The following is a 20,483-nucleotide window of genomic DNA, read 5'->3' on the forward strand; positions in this document are numbered from 1 at the left end:
CCCTTCGCTGGGAATATCTCAAAGCTGCACTAATCAATATTTTTCTATGAACAAGGACGAACTATCAACAAACTCTGCAGTCCTATGGAGTCTCTTTTTAGCCTCTTTTAGTGCTTTGGGTTAGTTTTGAAGCAGAGCAACATAACAGTTTTAACCTAGTTTCCAACTGCAACCACCAGCTGTTTGCAATCTAAAAGCTCTGATACACCCACTGTACACTATACCTGGTCAGAGCTAAACGAAAAACAGACAGAGTTAGCAATACGCTAACTAGCATCAGAGCTAAAAGAGAGTGACTTTTGCTTTACATTTGTCAAAATGGCCAGAAACACGACTCAAAATGAATGCTTATGTTGCTTTGTGTGTGCTGGACGTGTAATATAGACGACTGTATGCTAACACGTTTACCGTAACGACCTTATGATGTGTCAATGTTGTGTTCACATGCTTGTTCTGCTGCATCCAAGTGGCCAAACAAAAACGTTACCGCAGCCTTAAAGTGTGGTTACATTGTTCACATTTTGGCAATTATATAAAGGAATGAAATGATAAATCTATACAAAATTCAAAGTTGCTGCAAAATCTGAAATTTTATTGACGCTATGTTGGCAGAGCGGGAAAAGTGATAAAACTCCCCGATATTCTGACTTGGAAAATGTTAATGCATTATTGGAAGATGGTTAGCCTCCTTTGCTAACCTTGAAGACACAACATATAAACCTAATTAGCAATTTTTAACATGTTACATATTTTTTGTGACTCGTTAACACGTTAAACCTTAATTAGCTGAATCGACTGAATTATACTCAATATTGGATTTTATTACTTATGTAATTATTTTCACCGCGTGTCAGAAATTTCCAACATTTGAGTAAGAGGCTGACTTAACTTTTTATTTTTCACTCGGGATTGCGGTCTGAACAACTTGAACTTGAGTGCAGCATTAGCTTACTTGCTATCTTGCTTCTCAACTAATTAAAACACAAGAACATAGCATTACGGGCGTGAAGACTCAGGCCCACATATCGGTTTAACCCTAGATAGAACAGCCAGACGACATGAACCTCAGTATCAATCATCCACCGTGGGTAGCTCTGTTGTCCGTCCTGGAGGTGTTTCCTGGTAGGCATCACAAACTGTCCACAGTCGCCTTCTTTCCCCCCCATCGGTGTCAAGAGAACCTCACCACCAATCATAATGCAGTGTTGTATATTCGTGTTAATATGAAACATGATGGTCACGAGAGTGAAAGTCGACCTCACGAGCGGCTCTGAGGTTTGAGCCCAAGTCTGTTTCAGCTCTCCATTTTGAATATTGTCTTTGTTTGTACATTAACATATGCTTTTTATGTTCATATACTGTTAAACTTTACCATGAACTGTCCTGGCAAAGTAATAAAATATATTTATTTTAAAACACTGGTGTGTGCATCCATAATATAATGTACAACTAACTCATTAGAGAGAGAGAGAGATGCACCGTGATGTACAGTGAATGTGTAGTATTCACCGCAGCAATTAGTGCCGACTCATCCGTTCTGAATTGCTTTCAGAAGGATCGATTTAAGTTGAAATCAGAGTGGCTGCTGTGTGCTAAATTGTTCATTACAAAACAGTCAGAATAATGATGAATAAAAAGTGTTTTTGCTGTTCTTCAAGCCATACCAGTAGTGGAGCTTAAAATAAAGTTTGCCCCGGTGGTGCTGGAGGTAATTCCATTAACTGTCATTTCATTACTTGTGGAGCATGAATGTTTACAGAGCATATTCGTATCTGCTCATTTTGGTTTCACAGCCTGCAACGAGCCTTACATAACCTCACCGGGTGTGATCCCATTTTGTTTAAAGTGCTTCTACGTGTACTGCTGCTCAGTCATGAAAGAACCAGGCCGGCGAGAAACCCACGGATATTTCATTGTTTACTTTCAACTTCATGTTCAAAAAGTTACATCGTATTTTAACAGTTAAAATGTGCTAAAGCACAGCGTTCTAAACTTCTAAAAGCCGCTTCGGACAAATACAGAACATTTCAATGGGCAATAAAAAAAGAAACCTGTATATGTATAATAAAAAGTGTAAAACACCTACACAATAAAAATCATTGAACATCACCATTAATGAAAGGAAAATGACAGAGGAAATGTACAAAAGTCTGTGGGAACACAGAAGGGGAGGAGGAAACTTCCATACAAGCAGGAGTGTGTCTCAAAGTGTGTCTCAAAGTGTGTCGCTTCAGTCGAACATGTCGTCGTCGTCGTCTTCTTCTGCGTTGTCGGACTCGACGAAGTACTTCACCTCCTTCTTGGCCCGGCCCGGCCGGTCACGGGACGCGGCGCCCAGCGCTCCGAGGCTTTCGTCATCCTCGTCGTCCGACGGCGGTTTCTGAGGTTTCTGCAATAGAAATAAACATTATAGTTACCATTCAGGATATTACTGCACTAAAACTCAGAACACACGTTGGCGTCTAAGATACATGGGGCTACATGTAGAGGAAGTAGAAGTGGCAATACAAAAATACTATATATGATAAGTATTATCAGTAAAGTACACTATAAGTATCAAAAGTAAATGTACTCTTAAATGCAGCAAAATGGCCCATGTGAGTGTATAAGAAACAGAGTCGGTCCCTGTAAACCTCTTTCCCATCACTGAGCAGTGGTTTATATATCTCACATGTCAAAACACAAACATCGCATCTAATAAACAAAAGAGTCAGATGGATACTCACTCTGGCGACCGGTTTTGCTGCTTTTTTCATTGGACTGTACTCATCTTCAGAGGCTGAGCCCTTCCTCTTCCTCCCTCTGCCTTTACCTGCAAGTCCACACAAAGGGACCGAAGCGTCCATCATCAGCTTTGAACATCGTATTCATGTATTTCTGTCGGGAAACACAGGATCTGTGCTGTACCTTTAAGAGCTGACGCTGGCTTCTTGGACCCGGTGTCGGAGTCAGAGTCCCAGATGGATTTATCTGGTTTCTTTGCCTTTGGTGCTGGTGGCTTCTTAGGTTTGGGAGCTGCATCAGAGGGCTTCTTAGCTGCTACACATCGCAGATTAAAACGCTGACATTACACACGGCTTACACATGGTGAGTTATCTACCGTTATGACTCATGTTTTACCACTATTATCATGCTTTGATGAGTTAAATCCACAACGTCCTCTCTTTCAATCCGTCTTAATGATGATCCTGCTGATGTGTTAGCTGTGGTGCTGCATTAGAGCTCCCTCTGTTGAACGCAGTGAGTCATTACCTTTCTTTGCCGGCGATAGTTTGTCAAACGCAGAGCTGCTGGAGTAAGTGGAGAACACGGGGCCGACGTCGTCGTCGCTGTTAGACTTGGACCCATCTACAAGACAAACACAGGCCAACGCTCACCTGCTGCTCACTCTGTACGATCACTCCTGCATGTAGAGGAGGGTACCCTTCAAATGAGCTTTGTGTTTGTTACATACGTCTTCAGGACTTGTTTTGTTTCTTACGCTACGGTTCTCTTCTTTATGATTGTGTCTTCTGTTCAGATGAGAACTTCTCACAGTACAAGATCTAACTGACCGAGAGCCAAAATGTCTTATTGATTGCAGTGGTCAGAGCAATTTTCGAGTTTATTTTGTTTATCTATTCGACTACGTGGCTCAGTGGTAGAGCAGGGTCGTCCCTTCAATCAGAGGATCGGCGGTTCGATCCCCGGCTCCGCTGGTCCACGTCGACGTGGGTCCTTGGGCAAGACGCCCAATTGCTCCCGTAGCTGTGCCTACTGCGCATGAATGTTACTTTGGATCCTGATGAGCAGGAGGCCCCTTGCTATCAGGGTGTGAATGAGTGAATGATGACATGGAAAGACTGAAGTACAGAAAAGCTAAACTAGTATCAAAAAACAATCACATGACCAAACCCTACGTTGCATAACATTTTAGAAAAATGACTGCAAATAGGTTTGACTGCACACCGACACCGAGCTGTTACTCACCGCTGTCATTGCTTTTTTCAGAGAAGGCGGACTTGGACGATGAGAAGATGCTGGGTGTCTCTTTCTTTTTAGCTGCAGGTGCAGCAGACCTTCAGAGAAGCAGAAACAGTGTTCTCAGCATTTTCTCTGCTAGATACGCCTTTACGCCTTTATTGGCTGGAAGACGGTAGAGACGGCTGACAGGAAATGAGGGGAGAGAAGGGATGGACATGCAACAAAGGTCTGTTTGAGACATTATGGTGAGGTGATAGTCGCCTCAGACAGCAGACAGCAGATGAGCTCCGGACTGTGGTTCAAATCTTACGTGGTCGTTTGCTTGGGAGCCGAATAGGAGTCTTCTACGTCGTCGTCATCTTCGTCGTCGTTATTGTCGTTGTAGGGCTCCTTGGTCTCAGAGGAAGGGAAGTCGTCCTTCAATGACCTCACCGGAGAAGAAGCCACATCGTCGCCGCCGTTCTCCTCTTCGTCCGCCTCCTCCTCTTCCTCCGAGAAGTCAAACGTGTATTTTGGCTTGGAAGCTGAAAGACAGGAGCAGAGTCGGCGTCACGGTTTTTAATCGTTATTGAGTGTTGCGGCTGCGTTGCATCAGACCCGAGACCTTCAGACACTTGGAGCAGACGGACGCTAATCAAACTGACGACACGTAGACCCGGGTCACAAGTTATTTTGGGCCCCGGGCCGGATGAAGTGGGTGTAAATGAAATGTTAGCAGTCAGTCTGTCACCAGCTACCCGACGCTGAAGGGACAAAAAGACTTCGGTCTAAAACTGTGTCTTACAGAAGGTTTTAAAGATTTAGACTATAACAGCTGCCATAAACTGGACAGATGGTGGTGCTGGTGTCGCCAGTGAATATTCATACTACATTTAAAGACATTTGGCTCAAACTTACCTGATGCCCTCTGGGACTTGGTCTCTCTGGGGATGATGACGGGCTGACTGTCCTCCACGTCGCTGTCTGACTTGGACTCGTCCTCGGACCAGGGGTTCCTCTTCTTCACCTTCTTAACGGCGGTGCCTTTGGGTGCTGGAGGTTTTCTCACTCTGGGAGCTCCTGCAGCACAGTGAACACCATCATAAGACCGTTTGTTGACAGTCGGTATATTCTCACTCGGGGCTGAGGAGCTCCTGCTTGTTCAATAATGGATTATGGTTTTTCTCACAGCACTGTGAAGCATCAAAGAGGCCCAACACACAGTAAACTAGGAGAAAACCGCCGTGTCGTCTCTGGGTTCATCTGTCTGTCTGAGCTGATGAATCATTCATCTACTGATACAGAGAGGCCATCATTTCTGAAAGCCTCCATCTCAAAAACATTTGACCTTTTTAATTCAGTACTTTTTACATTTGGACAGAAATAGCAAAAGCTAAGAAAATTAAAATGAGAAAAATAAAATAGATGAATTTCAAATGTTTGACGGAATAGTTGAAGTTCAGTACTGACCGGGCTCCTTCTTCTCTCTCTTGACTCGCGGGGCTTTAGGTTTGGTTACAGCGTTTTCTCCCGTTGCTCCCTCACCGCCCAAACCGTCCTCCTCAAACTCCAACTTCAGCGCGGGATCTATGTCACTCTGAGGGAGAAAAACACAACCTGTAACCACCCCGGATCCCCGATGTCGCTCTTTCTATTTTGGGCATTACATCGGCAGGTGTTACCTTCTTCTTTCTGGCTGACAGTTTCTTGGCTGCGTCGGACCGGATCGCCTGAGTTGGAGGCTCCACCCTGCGACCAAACGGTGAGGGCATGGTCTCCTCCAGGTTCAGCTTCTTCGCTTTAGGTTTGCCCACCTTCCCCTTCACCAGTTTGATGGCCTTTCCTAAACTCTGGTCCTCTCGCTCCTGGTGCTCCACTTTCTGGCAGACGGAACACAGCAAGTCTTCAGTTACATAACCTTCTAAATAACTATCAGATGAAAAGCCAGTCTTGAAATAATGGGCTATATTCAACATAATGAACGTATTCACAACACTATTCAAAACTTACATCCAGTTCCTCAATGAACACAGCCAAGTCCTCCTTCCACAGGTCCTCTGAAAGTTTCTTCTGGAGATCATTCAGCTCTGCTCTCTGCACGTTAAATAATGCATAACTTTGTAATGTATTTAGGGTGACTTTGTAACATCTGTCCAGGGACGACAGATGAAAAATAGCCTCTTGGCTAACTTTTACAGGAACATTTTATTAAGGTGCACTGTCCCACTGTCCCAGAGTTGGGTAATGCTGAATAAATACAATAAATGAATGTGTGAATGGTGATAAAAGATTTAAATATTTAAATATTTGATACCTTGTGGTCCCTCTGTTTGAGCAGGTCGTCCACCTTCTCTTTAGACAGGCACCACAGAGGCATGTTGAGGATGTAGTTGAAGTTTGGCCCTGACGAGGAGCCCGAGTCCACCGAGCCGTCGCTCTCATTTCCGTCACGGTAATCTTCTTCCTGAGCCTGTTGGAGAAAATAAATATAAATATATATATATATATATATATATATATATATTTATAAATGCTGCTTTTTCAACCTTCTGCCATGATTAATGTGGATTTACTGACACGCTGTGCAAGAAAAGCTCTCTCTAGTGTTTGTTGACAGCTTTGGCAAAGATGACATAATGCATTATATTACTTCATATTTCCTAATGAATTTCTACTTCTGGTGGTGTTGTTGTTGAGTGAACTTATATGTGTAGCTGCACCGTTAAAGCTACTGTAACAGTACCTTTTCCTGAGACTTGGACCAGGCAACCACTGGATCGGACTCAAAGCCTTTCTGGACGAGCATGCGGATGAGTTCACGTTTGGTTTTGTTCTCTGTTAGGATGAAAAAACATGCGTTAGAACCAAGCGGCCAATGTGGAAGCGCCTTAAACGTGCATTCTCTCAAACGGCCATCAGGGGGCGACTCCTCTGGGTGCAAAAAGAAGTCCGATTGTATAGAAGTCTACTTCTCTCTTGATTTATTCCCTCAGTAAACATTGTAAACATGAGTTTATGGCCTCAATCTCTAGTTTCAAGTTTTCTTCTATACAGCATGATGTTCATTTCGTAAATCATGTTCCCATTTAGAGTAAAATAGACCATAAAACAGGGACAGAACATATTCAACCACTCACACTCACGCATAAGAATCTGATTTAAAAATCGGCATTCTTACCGATGGAAATTTTCCCTTCGATCTTCTCCAGGACAAAGCGAGCCTGGTTGCTCAGTTTGGCGGCCTCGGCTCCCAGGCTGCCCAGTAACCAGTCCTTCCTCAGCTTGTAGTAGTGCAGGCGGAGCTCATAGAACTCCCTGAGGATGTCTTGGACCGAATCGTACCTCTTAAGACAGCCCATGTGGTCAAACAGCACCTGAGAAAATCAGTTAATGAAAAACTTAAAGAAATGATTTTAAAATGGACAAACCAAGCCATCCATTAATCAAGACAGAAAACACTTTCCATGATTTAAACTACACTTTATGTTGAATTAATATCAAAGTTCACCATCGAGTTGCAGGTAAGGCTGGACTGCAGCTTGAAGACTTTGTGGAGGCCGACTGACTCGGCCTGGGCCAGTTTCTCCTCTGACATGCGAACCACAAACTTGACTGTAGTATCAGTGTGGTATTCCTTATAATCATGGATGAGCGGTGGTGTTTTGTCGGAGCCCTGCAGCATGGGCTCCAGCACAGACTCCTTATACGCCTGCACACAACAGGGAAGAAACACAGTTATATATTGATATACGCCGCATTATTGTTATATTATTGTATCTTATTACTATCATTAAATATTCCAGTTCTTCATACAAAGACCAGTTATATTTGATCTCAAGTGAAACAAGAGAAAAGAAGCGTAACCGTACCTGTGTCCATGTCCGAACGGGAAGCTCTGTGATCTCGATGGTGTTTCTGTCGATGACCGACACCTCTCCACTGACCAGGTACTGGTTCTGACCAAGTTCATGGATCACCCCTTTGAAGTTTTTGTACCTGGGAAGCTGTTTGGGGACAAACGTTACACAGGGAGATTAGGTCTAATGTGTCATACAAACAAAGATTTAGTCTCCTGTCTGCATCCACACTACAAGCAACAAGCCATGAGGCTCATGAGAAATGTGGAAAGCACAGCAGTAGATAACCTGAAGCACGTGTGCCACCATTGGAACTTGTTTTTATTGCTAATGAACAAGATTGGTGGAAGGTACCACTCATACCACATGAGAAAATAATGATAACGCGAAGAGCTGAAGTCAAATCGGCTTAGATTGATGTTCTCAGATTGTTTACCATCGGCAGCGGGTCCTGGTGGTTGAGCATGCGGTAGATGTTGTTGACGATCTCTCGGGTGTCGTAGTTGGCGATCTTACACGCCCAGCCTGTTCCGATGCCCTCGGCTCCGTTGACTAGCACCATTGGAATGATGGGAATGTACCACTCAGGCTCCACCTTCTGGTTGTCGTCGTACAGGAACTTGAGCAGGTTGGAATCCCCAGATGGGAACAGCATCTTGGCAAGTGTACTGTGGGGAAAAGAGACCGCCGTTATGAGACTGACATATTCAAATACATTCATCTCGACTTTAGACATAAACAAAAGAATCCAACTATTATGTCCATTGCTGCGTTACCTGAGCATGGTGAAGATGTAACGAGGGCTGGCAGCGTCTTTGCCTCCATTGATGCGAGTACCGAACTGACCCAGCGGCTGCAGGATGTTCACGTTGTTGCTGCCCACAAAGTTCTGGGCCAAGTTCACGATGGTCATCATGAGAGCTTGCTACAGGGACAGATGGGGAAGTGGGTGATCAGTAATAATAAAAGAATAGAGAATCTCTGAAATAACTTTACACACACTGGCTCACAGAAGTAGGCGAGTAAATAACCTTAAGATTCAGTAATTTGTCCTGATTGGCCGATTCAGGTGTGAGGATATAAAATACCAAATAAACATGTATTCCTATTTTAATATTAACATGCCGACACCAAACTACCACTGGAGGCTCATCTCGCTACACAGCATGGAGACCCGTTCGCACCTGAACGAGACGTCTTTGTGAGTATGAAATAAACATAAATAGGCCTATATAATGTGTTTTATTTTTTGTGTATTCATAATATTAAATATAAATATCACATAGTATAATATTGTTAATATAAGCGGATGTTACGCAGAGCTTTGACATCATACCCGGGGGATAACATCAACTAATTTTAGTAAAATACAGACTTCAATCATCCCCTGCTAATGCGCCGCACTAACACAGATGAGGGGGATCATTCCTAAATTACACGAGGTCCTCTGATGATACTAGTCCCCTGTGAATAGGGATTTACACAGCTAACATTCTGGTCAGTATGAATGTCTGTCACAAAGCAAACAACAGCAAAAGTTAACTCACTTCAAGGTTAATTATTTTACACTGGTTGGTACATCCTCACTGTTGTTGTAACGACTCTAAACAAACTGCGTCACGCGTCTGGAAGACATTGAGCTGACCGTACCTCTCCATGATGGTAGGCAGACATCTCTGCAACTGAACCGGCCAGCTGTGCTACCTTCACTTCCCTCTTGTCATTCCTCTTCAAGCAGGTGAACAGCACCTTCCTCTGGCCTGGCTTTAAACCTGGAAACAACACACAACATCAATACATGATCAACACATCACGGAACAGGAAGTGTTGTTCTCCCTCAGGTAAACACTGTTATTATTTATTAGGAAAGAGATGATCTCTACAGAGAAGCAGCACACAGAGATGGAGTGGATGTACAAACCGTCAACCAAGGATGGGATGGATCTCTCATTGTCAGAGTTGGAGAACAGAATCAGCTCTTTGTTGATGAAGTCATTGTAGGAGAGGTGCCTGGCCTGAGTTCCATACAGGTATTGCTGAGAAGAAACACAAACAAATGAAATAAAATTCAATACACACACACACACACACACACACTGGTGTATATATCAGTGGTATACTGATATATCCGAGTGGTTAAAGCCTAGTTTAGCACATAAACTAGCCTTCTGAAAGCTGTACAATCATCTATTGATACATTTCCAATTGAAACAGATCACATAAATTATCCAATACCACCACAACACAAAGTGTTGAAGCTTGGTCCAAAGCAGCACACACAAATTAAACATCACACACACACACACACACACACACACACACACACACACACACACACACATCTTGACTTTCTTTCTCTCATTGCTGCTGTCACAATTTTGAGCAAAGCCACAAACCTCCGGCAGGCCGTGCATCCTCCTCTGACGTCTGTCCTCCATGAAGTTAGTCAGCCACTCCTTCCGGTCATCTGTCTTCTTCTTGCTGAAGGCCTGGAGCGAAACGCAGCCGGTCAGCCTCCATTTAATAGACTTTAGGTCATATTTATAGTATGGACCATAATGTGTTTAAAGCACAGATCATCAAAATACCAGTTTTGATGAAAAACTGAGGTACTGATACACTCTACACTCTGATGTCAGGTTAATACATGTACAATGTAAAGCAATCCAATGAACAGCGCTGCCATCTTACCTTTAAGAGGCTAATACTAAAGTCAGAGAGGAGCTGATTCAGTTCTACTAAATGTTTGACGCTGTACTCGATGGCAGTGTTTGACTGCAGCCTCTTGGACGGTATGTAGAGAACAGTGTGTAACTGCAGCTTTAGACTGACCAGAGTAATGGCAGCGTCGTCCTCGGCTCCGCTGTATCTGAATGAGATGCGATGCTTCTCCATGTCCGCAAAGTATTCCTTCGCCTCTTTGCTTGTACTTGTTCCCAAACCTGGAACACAAATGTAACGTTTTTAATTCAAACAGAAGGAACTTTAGCTTTTATACGAATGTTCATCTGCGAAGTTTATATTGATATATTTAATACTTGAGTATCAAACCTTTGTAGTACTTAGTATGCCAGGTTTTAAAGTTCCCTGTGTTTTTCTTCCACTCATCAAATTCTGGAATGCTGTAGAAGGACATCTCCTGCTTGCTCTTGGTGACCTGCAGACAACAAATGAATCAGTGAGGTCCAGCTTTACTGTAGGTTTGTGTTGAGTGTTTTAATAGTTATAATCCGTGTGTGGAGATGGTAATGTGCATTGTGTGTGTGTCTTACTTTGACAATGGGTGTGATAAACTCCTCCAGGAATGTGTGTTTCAGTAGAGACGGCCAGTTGTGGTGGAAGAAGTTGATAAGCAGACCCTTGATGTGGGATCCATCTTGATCCTGGGAACAGACGAGAAACGTTAGAGCTGCTGGTTTAGCGGCTGCTAATAATACCAACGCCGTGTGAGAGTTCATGAGCTACTTCACCTGATCGGTCATGATCATGATCTTGCCATAGCGAAGGCTCCTCAGTGACTCTGGGTCTTCATAGCTCTTCTTGTATTGGAGGCCGACGATTTTGATGATATTGTTAATCTCAGCATTCTCCATGATCTGTTGAAAGAATGAAGCTAAAGTCAGATAATGCATCGTATCCCTCACATTATCATGGGCCCATGTATCGAGACACGTCTTGAGAGGGAAAGGTGCACACCCATACCAACGCATCATTTCACAATCATCCAGCGTCATACCTGCTTGTGTGTCGCCTCTCGCACGTTAAGGATCTTTCCTCTCAGTGGGAACACTCCGTAGCGATCGCGCCCGATGACTCCAAGTCCAGAGACGGCCAGAGACTTGGCCGAGTCTCCCTCCGTGAGGATGAGCGTGCATTCAGCGGAGTGTTTGCCACCTACGACACGGATGTGGAAACGGTTAATAATCTACTTACTATGTATATTTTATGTCTCCTGACACCTTGTAATGCCGTTATAGCAAGACTTCATAAACAATATCGTGCTCTGTAAACCCTTATCTCTACTCCAACACTCGTGTTTTCTTTTAAGATGCAACAACATCATCTCTGCAGTCAGTGGCTGACGTTGGAGGAGACACATTAATACATAATCACACTGTTAACACACCGGCGTCATTGGCGTCGTCCAGCTTGGGGATGCCTTTGATCTTGCTGTACTTCACAGATGAGCACTTCTTATTGAGCTGTGTCTGCGCTTTGAACTTCACCCAGTTGAGTATACTCTCAACGATCCCGCAGTTGGTTGCCTGTGGGAGACAAAGACACAAAATTTGTTTTCATGACTGACATAACTTTTTTAAGATGAGAAACCAAAAGTGAGGAGTGTGTGAGGAGGTGAGAGCGAATGAGAAGTGTCCTTACAGCTCTGACGAACTTGTCTGACAGAAGGCACTTGGACCCGAAGCTCTTGGTCTGGAGTGTCATGTTCTCCTTGGTCTGGGAGTCAAAGGTGGGGTTCTCGATCAGTGCGTTCACAAACACCCAGATGTGGTTCTTCACCTGAAGCACAAAGGAGAGGAGCGTCCATCAGTTTGCAACACAGTCGCCTCGAGTTAAAAATGCCGTATAAAAGTCCCTCATCTGCCTACCTGGAAGGGTTTGACGGTCACTCCAGCCTTGTTCTTCTTCTTCACCACTTCAATAAGTTTGGCCACTATCTGGTCCACGACATAGTCGACGTGTCTGCCGCCCTGAAACATACACAACCCTCCGTGTTAGAAACCCATTTCTGCTCTCTGCCTCCATGTTCACTTCGACCAGTCTCTCCCGGTGGGTATTCAGACACCTTGGTGGTGGCGATGCTGTTGACGAAGCCGATCTGTTGGAAGCCCTTCTCGCTGAGCGTGAGGCAAACCTCCCAGCGGTCGTTCACAGTCTCATTCACCACCTTCAGAGCGACGCCCGTCTCGTCCAGTTTGTCCTTCACGTACAGATCCACATAGCTGCGGAACCCGGTCACCTGTAGTGACCGAAGAGACGGATACAAGTTAAGCTCAATAGGTAATATTTACCCGTGTAACACCAGTTAACATTAAAGTAAGTCATGGACCATAGCAGCAGACATTTTGTTGGTGATCCATTAAAAGTATATTTTATTATGTGTTATATTTTTGTCATTATGGATTTCTGTCTGTCTGTCACAGCTAAGCTCATATCATTTGACCCCTAAACACAAACTTTAAAGCTACTTCAGTGCAACAAAGGAAAAATAAAATCCGTAATAAGATGGAAAGACTTACAGGTAATTTTTTCCCGTTCAGCGTGACTTTGACCCCCCTGCAGGATCCGGCTACATCATATGCTCTGCGGGTAACAAGTGCTACAATATCCTTGTCCAGTTTCTCCATCTGGAACTTGGCCAGGTCCGGCTGGAACGTCACGCAGGTAAAATCATCCCCATCAAAGAACTTGATCTTGGGCTCAGAAGCCTTGCTCATGTTGTTCTGCCACGTCTGAGGACGATAGAAAGAAACACATTGAAACACACAAACACAGACCAGGCTTTTGCCATATCCACTTCTACATTATTCTACGATGCTCTTAAACCCACCTTCACTGTATCGAGTGCAGTTAGTTCTTCTCCCAAACAACCGTGATATCAAACACCCGGTGACTTACGAATGTACCCACACAACCCTCAAGGGTGCAACCACAGAAAGTGATAACATACACACCCTTACCTCAGATATGAGCACATCTCAAAACCCTATGAAACAGCAATTACATATTTCAAAGATCACGAAGATTTTACAATAAAATCTGCAACAAATCAGAATAAATCGATCACTACTGTCTGTAAACACACAAGACCTTTGGGGTGAATGTCACCGAAGTTGCAGTTGATAGATTTGGGTCGATTTTCTGGTTTTGTCTGTTCTGGTGAACGAACTTCAACGGGCATTTGTCATTACGAGACTATCGGGCTTAAAGAAAGTAGCCTACATCAGCAGTCTGTGACGACGACGACGTCGCAGCGATGAGCCTGCTGAGTCAGCAAGTTTGAAATTCTTATATACAGGCCCGACTCTAGCAGCTTCTACAGCTTGTAAAGAAACCTATGTGCTCCTTACAGGATATCTGCTGCACCTACTTTATTTATAGTACAAAGCAGAAAATGTGCCGTTTGTAATTGTAGGAACACAGAATACGTTTTCAGAGGGAAGGAGACGATGAAAACAAGAACAAAAAATATTGATTACAGCCGACTAGTTTATTCTTTATTATAGTGAAAAATAAACATCCTCTTTGTGACAAGCAACAGGAACTGTACGTAGTCTTAATTTAAATCAATGACCATGAACGGGTATAATTTGTTTGGTGGTTTCACTACATATTCAACACAAGAGACACCCTCACCTGTTTGAAACTGTGTCTGTATTCCTTGCAGGCGGTTTCTACTGTGAACTTGGTGCTGAAGATGTTGCAGAGTTTAGCTCCGTACCCGTTCCTTCCACCTGCGGACAAACAAACGGTTAGCAGTTAGTAACAGACCAGCAGTTAGCAACGTTCACCTTTCCTGAACCGACTTCAACAACCACTGATAAGGACGTGAAGACGTCGCCGCTCACCCGTGACCTTTTTCTCGTCGTCGTCGTAGTTGCTGGAGGTGAGCAGGTGGCCGAAAATGAGAGCCGGGACGTACATCTTCTCGTCCTTGTGCTCCACCACAGGTATTCCTTTACCGTTGTTCCAGATAGAAATGGTGTTGGACTCACTGGTGGAGGCAGAGTAGAAAGGATGCAGGATGAGTTACAGAGACGACATAAATAGAACCTGGACTCTGACATATGTTCATAGGACGGGTACTGAAACATGGCATCAAATATCCAGTCGGATTCTTATCGTGGTTTACTTATTCTTTGGTAAAAACACGTATTATTTATTGTAAAAGATTATGGGATTTAAGACTGTACATTATTTAGTCTAAGTTCTTCTAAGGCTTCTTTGTTTTAAGAAGTTTAATTTGGTAAATAAATAAAGCTTTTTACAGAAACACATTTTCTTTTTGCTCAATTTTGTTACAAGTACTAAAAGAACAATTGATTAAGTTTGGCCCAGTATTTGAATTTAAAACACTTTATTACACTATTCATTGGTTCTCGTCACAGTCTACAGCTTTCATTGAAGCTTATTGTAGTTACTTGCTTTTTTCTTTGCGGAGTAAAATGACAGAAAGACAGAAAAGGCCGTGGACAATATGTGATGTTGTTCTCTACCGAGGTTATAAAAGTTTTCATTTTATTTATTTAGTTTTGATTTTTCATTGTAAAACGCACTCTGAAAGAAAGACACACAACATATTGTATTTAGCTAATTTGCGTTAAGTTATATTTCAGTTAAGATTGAGATTATTTACTGTGATTTGATCTCATTTATTGTGACGCCAGTTCTCCTGTCTCACCGAGGACTGGGCTTTACACACATCGTATGTATGTGTGTGTGTGTGTGTGTGTGTGTGTGAGAGAGAGAGAGCAGAGAGACGACATCCATACTATTTATACTATTACGTTAGTTAGTGGTTTGGAGGATATACATTTTAAAGGTGAATATAAATCATTCCTACCAATCGTTAACATCACTATTCAATCTCTGTCTCTCTGCTTTTGCAGCCAGTATTCACGTTAAAGTGAGTGTCAGAATGTAACTCAGGTTCCAGGGAATTCTGGGTGGCCGACAGATGTTTTATCTCTGCATTAATGCGGCTGAAGAATGCGCCTGGTTTAGACCTCGTTAGATAGATAAAGGAGCAACGATCTGTCAGTGGAGAACGTCACCGGTCATGAGGTCGCAGACGGGGGGCAGTTCTGTGTCTGGGAGTCAATGCTTTAAAGCAAAAACAGGGTGTCAAATAAACACCCATCTTCACTGTGATGCGGTTTAAGTTTGCGGTGACTCGAAATATTGACACCAGTACTTATTAATAAGCTCAGCCACAAACCTTTGGGCGAGGAGCTTTAACGTCTCCGTAAAACTACATTAGCAGCCGAGCCCTGAGCGCGGCGGAGCTAATGGTATCATTTATACAGCCGGGGACATTAGGGAGAGCAGCAGCTCGGCTGAAGGACGCGCCGCTGCTTAAGCAGTCAGATGTTGATGCACTTGGCAGGCTGAAGGTGAACCGAACATAAAACAAGAGCTCAGTGCATTTCAGCACAGGCTCATTATACTGCAGTTTCCCCAGGATCCAGGTCTCCAACCTCATCCATCTACCGCGTGTTTTCACCTCCGAGCCCTGGTTATGTCCAGAGTATAAAGGAAACAGGCAGCGACATACTGAAAACAAAATCAGTCTCTGACAAGAGAAGGGACATTTATTCCAAAAGGAAATCAGTGTTACGGTTGTAATGAGCTCACGATAGTCGTGAATAAATTTACATTTAATTGTATAGAACAGCTGTTCATGGCACAAGAAAGAAATGATGAACATGTCGAGGAGATCTAAGTGTGCACGGTTTACTTAGGACTCTTTCTCGGTAATTGTATTGTAACATTGTACTCACGGATCGATGGTGATCTTTATTCCATTCATGTTCTTGTCCCTTTGTTTGTTGTCTGCTGCGTTGACTGCCAAGAAAAAAAAAAACCATAAATATAAACAATTATACACACAGACACATTCAACATGATGCCTTCAGAAGTTAACTTCTGCAACTAATTATTATGTTCATCATCAGGAATGTGTTCGATCAATTGCTTAATCTGTAATATTAAATACCAAAAAGGTTTTCATCAGGATTTCACAGATCATAAAAGGTGACATCTTCAAATGTTTGCTTCTCTCATTTGAGATGCTGGAACCAGAGAATGTTTTATTAACAATCAGCACGTTAATCAATAATAAAGATAAGACCATTAGTTGCAGCTCTAGTGGGCGAAATGAATGCTTGTTATTCCAAACATCTTAAAATAAGATAATCCGTTATTAGTCCCGCAGCAATATATATGTATATATATATATATGTAACTTGTATTTTTTCTGAGAGCACTTCTGCCTTAGATATCTGCTGCCGGCTTGTGCCCCTTGTGTAGTTCACCCCGGACACAGAGGTAATATCCAGACACAGAGACCGTCATCATTAGTCAAACACCTTTATAAACACACAGGCTAAGAGGTGAGCGGAGATGGAAGCAATCACCAACAACACTCGCATGCTGAGAGCACCGTGTTGAGCATCGTTTTAAAATCCGATTACACCGGTGCACTTTACCAGACGAGGCATCGAGCAAGGCATTACTCCCACGTTGTACCGAGTCATTAGAACTAGCTTGTCACAGATAGACGGCTTTATCAACCCGTTATCTAGCGGGGGCACGCTGACTTCAGCACGCTTGCTTCTTCACCGGGTGAAATGACGAAAGACCGCAGCTCTGACCGTGAGCTGCCACAAACACTGAAATGATTTCTCAGTCAACTTTTCATTTCTCAGGGAAACAAATCTGCACAGACGGTTACAAATGAACAGTGTGGAGTCACTCACCAAGAATTTCATCAAAGATTTTGTACAGTCCAGGAACGTAGGTGATCTCTCTCTGGTTCATTCCGATGTCTTCATCAAAAACCCACATTTGCTATGAAAAAAAGAAAGATATAAATACTTTTGAGTTGGGGGTGGACCACTTGTTGGTAGCAGTGATCATGAGAAATGCTGTCAAAGCAGCAAAGCAAAGAGTATGCAAATGAACAGAAAGGTTAACACAGTCAAGTGTAAACGTATTAGAAGTAATAGTTTAACAAGTTTTAAGCTTTAAATGATTGAACTGGCGGATACAACAAATGCCATTTCATTAGTATTCTTTAATTTCATCATCAGACTCATAAAACCTCGTGTTGATTCACGACTAAAACTGTGTGTGTGCACGCAAAGACAGACATATACAGACACATCGGCAGATTTATGAAGATGAACGTATGCCGGATTTTCTTTTATAAATCTCAAGCATTGCGGAACTGAATGAAATTCATTACTCATGATTTAAATTGTTTTATTTGTGCCTTTGGTTTTACAGCTGCATGTAATTTATCACTCTTAATTTAACATTTATTTGATTTAATAACAGGATACGTATTTCCTGAACATATTTCACACAGAAGCTACGTGTTAAAATGTGATTTTAATGCCGTAAGATTATTTTAGCTGTCTGTCGGGAACAGCTGAAGCGTCGAGCTGACTAGTTTTGATCACAGGTGGGCTTAAAGGGGCTCGTGTGTCCATCCTTGAAGGTCCGTTTGCTCCGGACTCACCTGGGTGATCGGCTCCACGGTGCCGATGTACGTGTCCGGGCGGAGGAGAATGTGCTCCAGTTGGGTCTTCTTCTGGTACACTCGCTCCACCGACAACTTGGAGGCCGCCTTGTCTTTCTTGGCACCTTCCATCTTGCCAGCATCGCCTCGACCATTCGCAGCCTCCTGTTTGGCAGATTTGTTTTTGTTATTACACAAACACACAGAACTATGTGAAAAGTCTCTGAACCTGCAAGACGATTATCAGTGCACACCATCAAAGGGAAAACAGTAGACGTCTCTTCTAAATGTTCGAGAGCATGTGGGATTTCAAATAATCAGTAATAATGGATATACTTGCAATTAACATTTAATATGAAAGACAAGAAAAGAAGCATTTGCCAGCCACTGAACACACACACACACACACACACACACACACACACACACACACAAGGGTTTTCAGTTTATCCGTCTGATTAGATTAATTGATTGACATCTTCCTGTTAGCCTTGTTGAACCTTTTAGGACGAGAAAAATTGCAGCTTTCTCATTCATATTAGTAGACACATAAATCTTAAATTAAAATAAATCAGGTAGAATATTCCACAATACCAGCCAATGTTTCTTCAACGTTTGCAATGCTTTTCTGCAGGGAGAGTGGTGGGTTTAAAAGCTAATGTTCCTCCATCATAAGGAGCTATTTACTAGTAGTATGTACTTTACTGTGTTGTTACAGTCGCCATGTTTTTAGTGATCATGTTCATGAAAGTGCTGTGAAGGAAACTATGCTGAGATAATACTTTGTAATCAAAACCTGGTACGTTCACTTCCTTTTCAATGTAATGAAATAAAATGAATTAATGAAAGAGGAGCTTCACTGAGAGAAGACGTCTTCCATTCATTGTACTTATACTGTAATTACGTAGTACAATGTTCCAGTGTTTCCATTTTATGCTACATTATACTTCCACTCGACTACAGTTCAGTGGGACATATTGTACTCTACTGTAGCATATTCTTAATACAAAATATACAAGTACATTGGGGTATATTATTATAGGTTAGGATACCCAGCAGTGTATACAGCGAACACAATCTGCCCCATCTTTATGTACACAATGCATTATGCATCACTATTGATAATTCAGTGATTTAATATATAAGATTCTGAAATGGGCCATTCAGCACAATGTATATTTTTTACTTCTGGTACTTAAAGTATACCTTGGCGATACTACTTCAGTAGGATTTTGAATAAATTATCATTTTGCTTGCTTTTAAATAGTATAGTATATTGCAGCACTGCTACATAATGAAAGTAGTAAGTTAACGCCATTAAGTTTTATTGTGTATTGAACATGTACTTACGAATGAACGAGACAACTTTCAATTGGAAGTTTTGTTAAGTTTAATTTGAGTGTTTTTGAGGATAGTAGCTATGGACTCTTTGGTCCGTTGTATCTCGTTGTCCTCGAGATAAGATGTTATTACACATCTGTATAAATAACGGTAGCGGTCCTGTATCAGGGCTCACGCCTTTGAGACATAAATCAGGGTTTAAAACCCCGAGACACCAGCTGGCTGGTCTTTAACAAGCGTATTCTGGAAATGAGAATACGTTAATAACGTTAGAGGCTATTAACTACGTTAAATATGAGCTGAAGCAAAAGGTGAACATAGCAGTTTTTATGTGATACAAAAGCAACCATTCAGGTTATAAAACAGAGTTTATTTAACGATAAACTAGCTCACCATCCACGCGAGACCGCCGCTTCCTGCTGCTCCGTTGGACATCTTCTTCCTTTGTGGTCCTAATTTTTTTTAATGATGCCCCTCGTAAAATGTCTTCAATTCCGGTGGAATTTAAATGTCCGTCAGCATAACACATGAATCAGTTGCTGAAAGGTACCCGGACCTGTTTATCTTCCATGTTCTTCCTCAGTTTGCGTTAAAGGTAATCCTTTGAATGTATCAAAACAAAGCGGAGCAGGGGGGAGTGTATCGCGGCTATTGTTAAAATCGACCAGCGGAGGCAGTTAGGCCTAAACTTCCAACAAAGATGCTAGCGGGGCTACTTGCTTTACAATAAATACGGTAAAAAAATGCTCGCATTAAATAAGACTTTCAATTACATGAGATAACACAACAGAATAAAATAGGAGTTCAACTCAAAAAGCTAAGAAAACGACGTACTTAAATACATTTCATTTAGAAATAAAAACGGAGACTTGCTAGCAGCGGCTCAGCTGTCCGGCTCCGCCATCTGCATGATAGACGGCGAATCGTCTCTCGCAGATAAAGCGACCAATCAGATGGCGGCTTTTCAAAAGCGCCGGTACCTCGACCAATAGGAAACGTCAATATTTAGTGGCCCATGGGGCTTTTTTTTCCAACGCAAGATGGCGGCAAAAACGCCGAGCTTCATCATCAAAAGACTAACT

At 42.6% G+C, this 20,483-nt stretch overlaps 1 protein-coding gene across 2 annotated transcripts; it reads right to left on the reverse strand.

Moving 5' to 3' along the window:
• Positions 1–1,904: 1,904 nt before the first annotated feature.
• top2b (DNA topoisomerase II beta) lies at positions 1,905–20,349 on the reverse strand. 2 transcript variants are annotated; one of them, XM_076112856.1, is made up of 36 exons: positions 19,795–20,349; positions 18,061–18,225; positions 17,297–17,387; positions 16,319–16,382; positions 14,387–14,532; positions 14,175–14,272; positions 13,058–13,270; positions 12,604–12,777; positions 12,407–12,508; positions 12,180–12,317; positions 11,926–12,064; positions 11,536–11,693; positions 11,270–11,395; positions 11,072–11,182; positions 10,851–10,956; positions 10,632–10,741; positions 10,196–10,288; positions 9,721–9,835; positions 9,450–9,571; positions 8,576–8,724; positions 8,236–8,467; positions 7,812–7,946; positions 7,451–7,651; positions 7,121–7,316; positions 6,686–6,777; positions 6,257–6,412; positions 5,953–6,036; positions 5,625–5,822; positions 5,413–5,539; positions 4,861–5,022; positions 4,274–4,487; positions 3,970–4,058; positions 3,253–3,348; positions 2,908–3,036; positions 2,727–2,812; positions 1,905–2,389 (listed from the first exon to the last, which is right to left on the reverse strand). In XM_076112856.1, exons 1-36 carry the CDS (start codon positions 19,834–19,836, stop codon positions 2,231–2,233), a joined length of 4,818 nt encoding a protein of 1,605 aa, XP_075968971.1. In that variant the 5' UTR covers positions 19,837–20,349; the 3' UTR covers positions 1,905–2,230. The 2 variants fall into 2 exon arrangements, with proteins under 2 accessions (XP_075968971.1, XP_075968970.1); XM_076112855.1 differs by having other exon boundaries at positions 2,908–3,039; positions 19,795–20,348.
• Positions 20,350–20,483: the final 134 nt, after the last annotated feature.

Source organism: Anarhichas minor, unplaced genomic scaffold (genome assembly GCF_050575085.1).
Source record: "Anarhichas minor isolate MPS153535 unplaced genomic scaffold, ASM5057508v1 ptg000051l, whole genome shotgun sequence".
Classification (NCBI taxonomy): Eukaryota; Metazoa; Chordata; class Actinopteri; order Perciformes; family Anarhichadidae; genus Anarhichas; species Anarhichas minor.

Coding starts and splice junctions, on each gene's coding strand:
- top2b (XM_076112855.1), bottom strand. CDS start 19,836: ATGTCCAACGGAGCAGCAGGAAGCGGCGGTCTCGCGTGGATG. Junction 18,226..19,794: donor GCGGCGGTCTCGCGTGGATG/GTGAGCTAGTTT, acceptor TCTGCCAAACAG/GAGGCTGCGAATGGTCGAGG. Junction 7,317..7,450: donor GCCTTACCTGCAACTCGATG/GTGAACTTTGAT, acceptor TGATTTTCTCAG/GTGCTGTTTGACCACATGGG.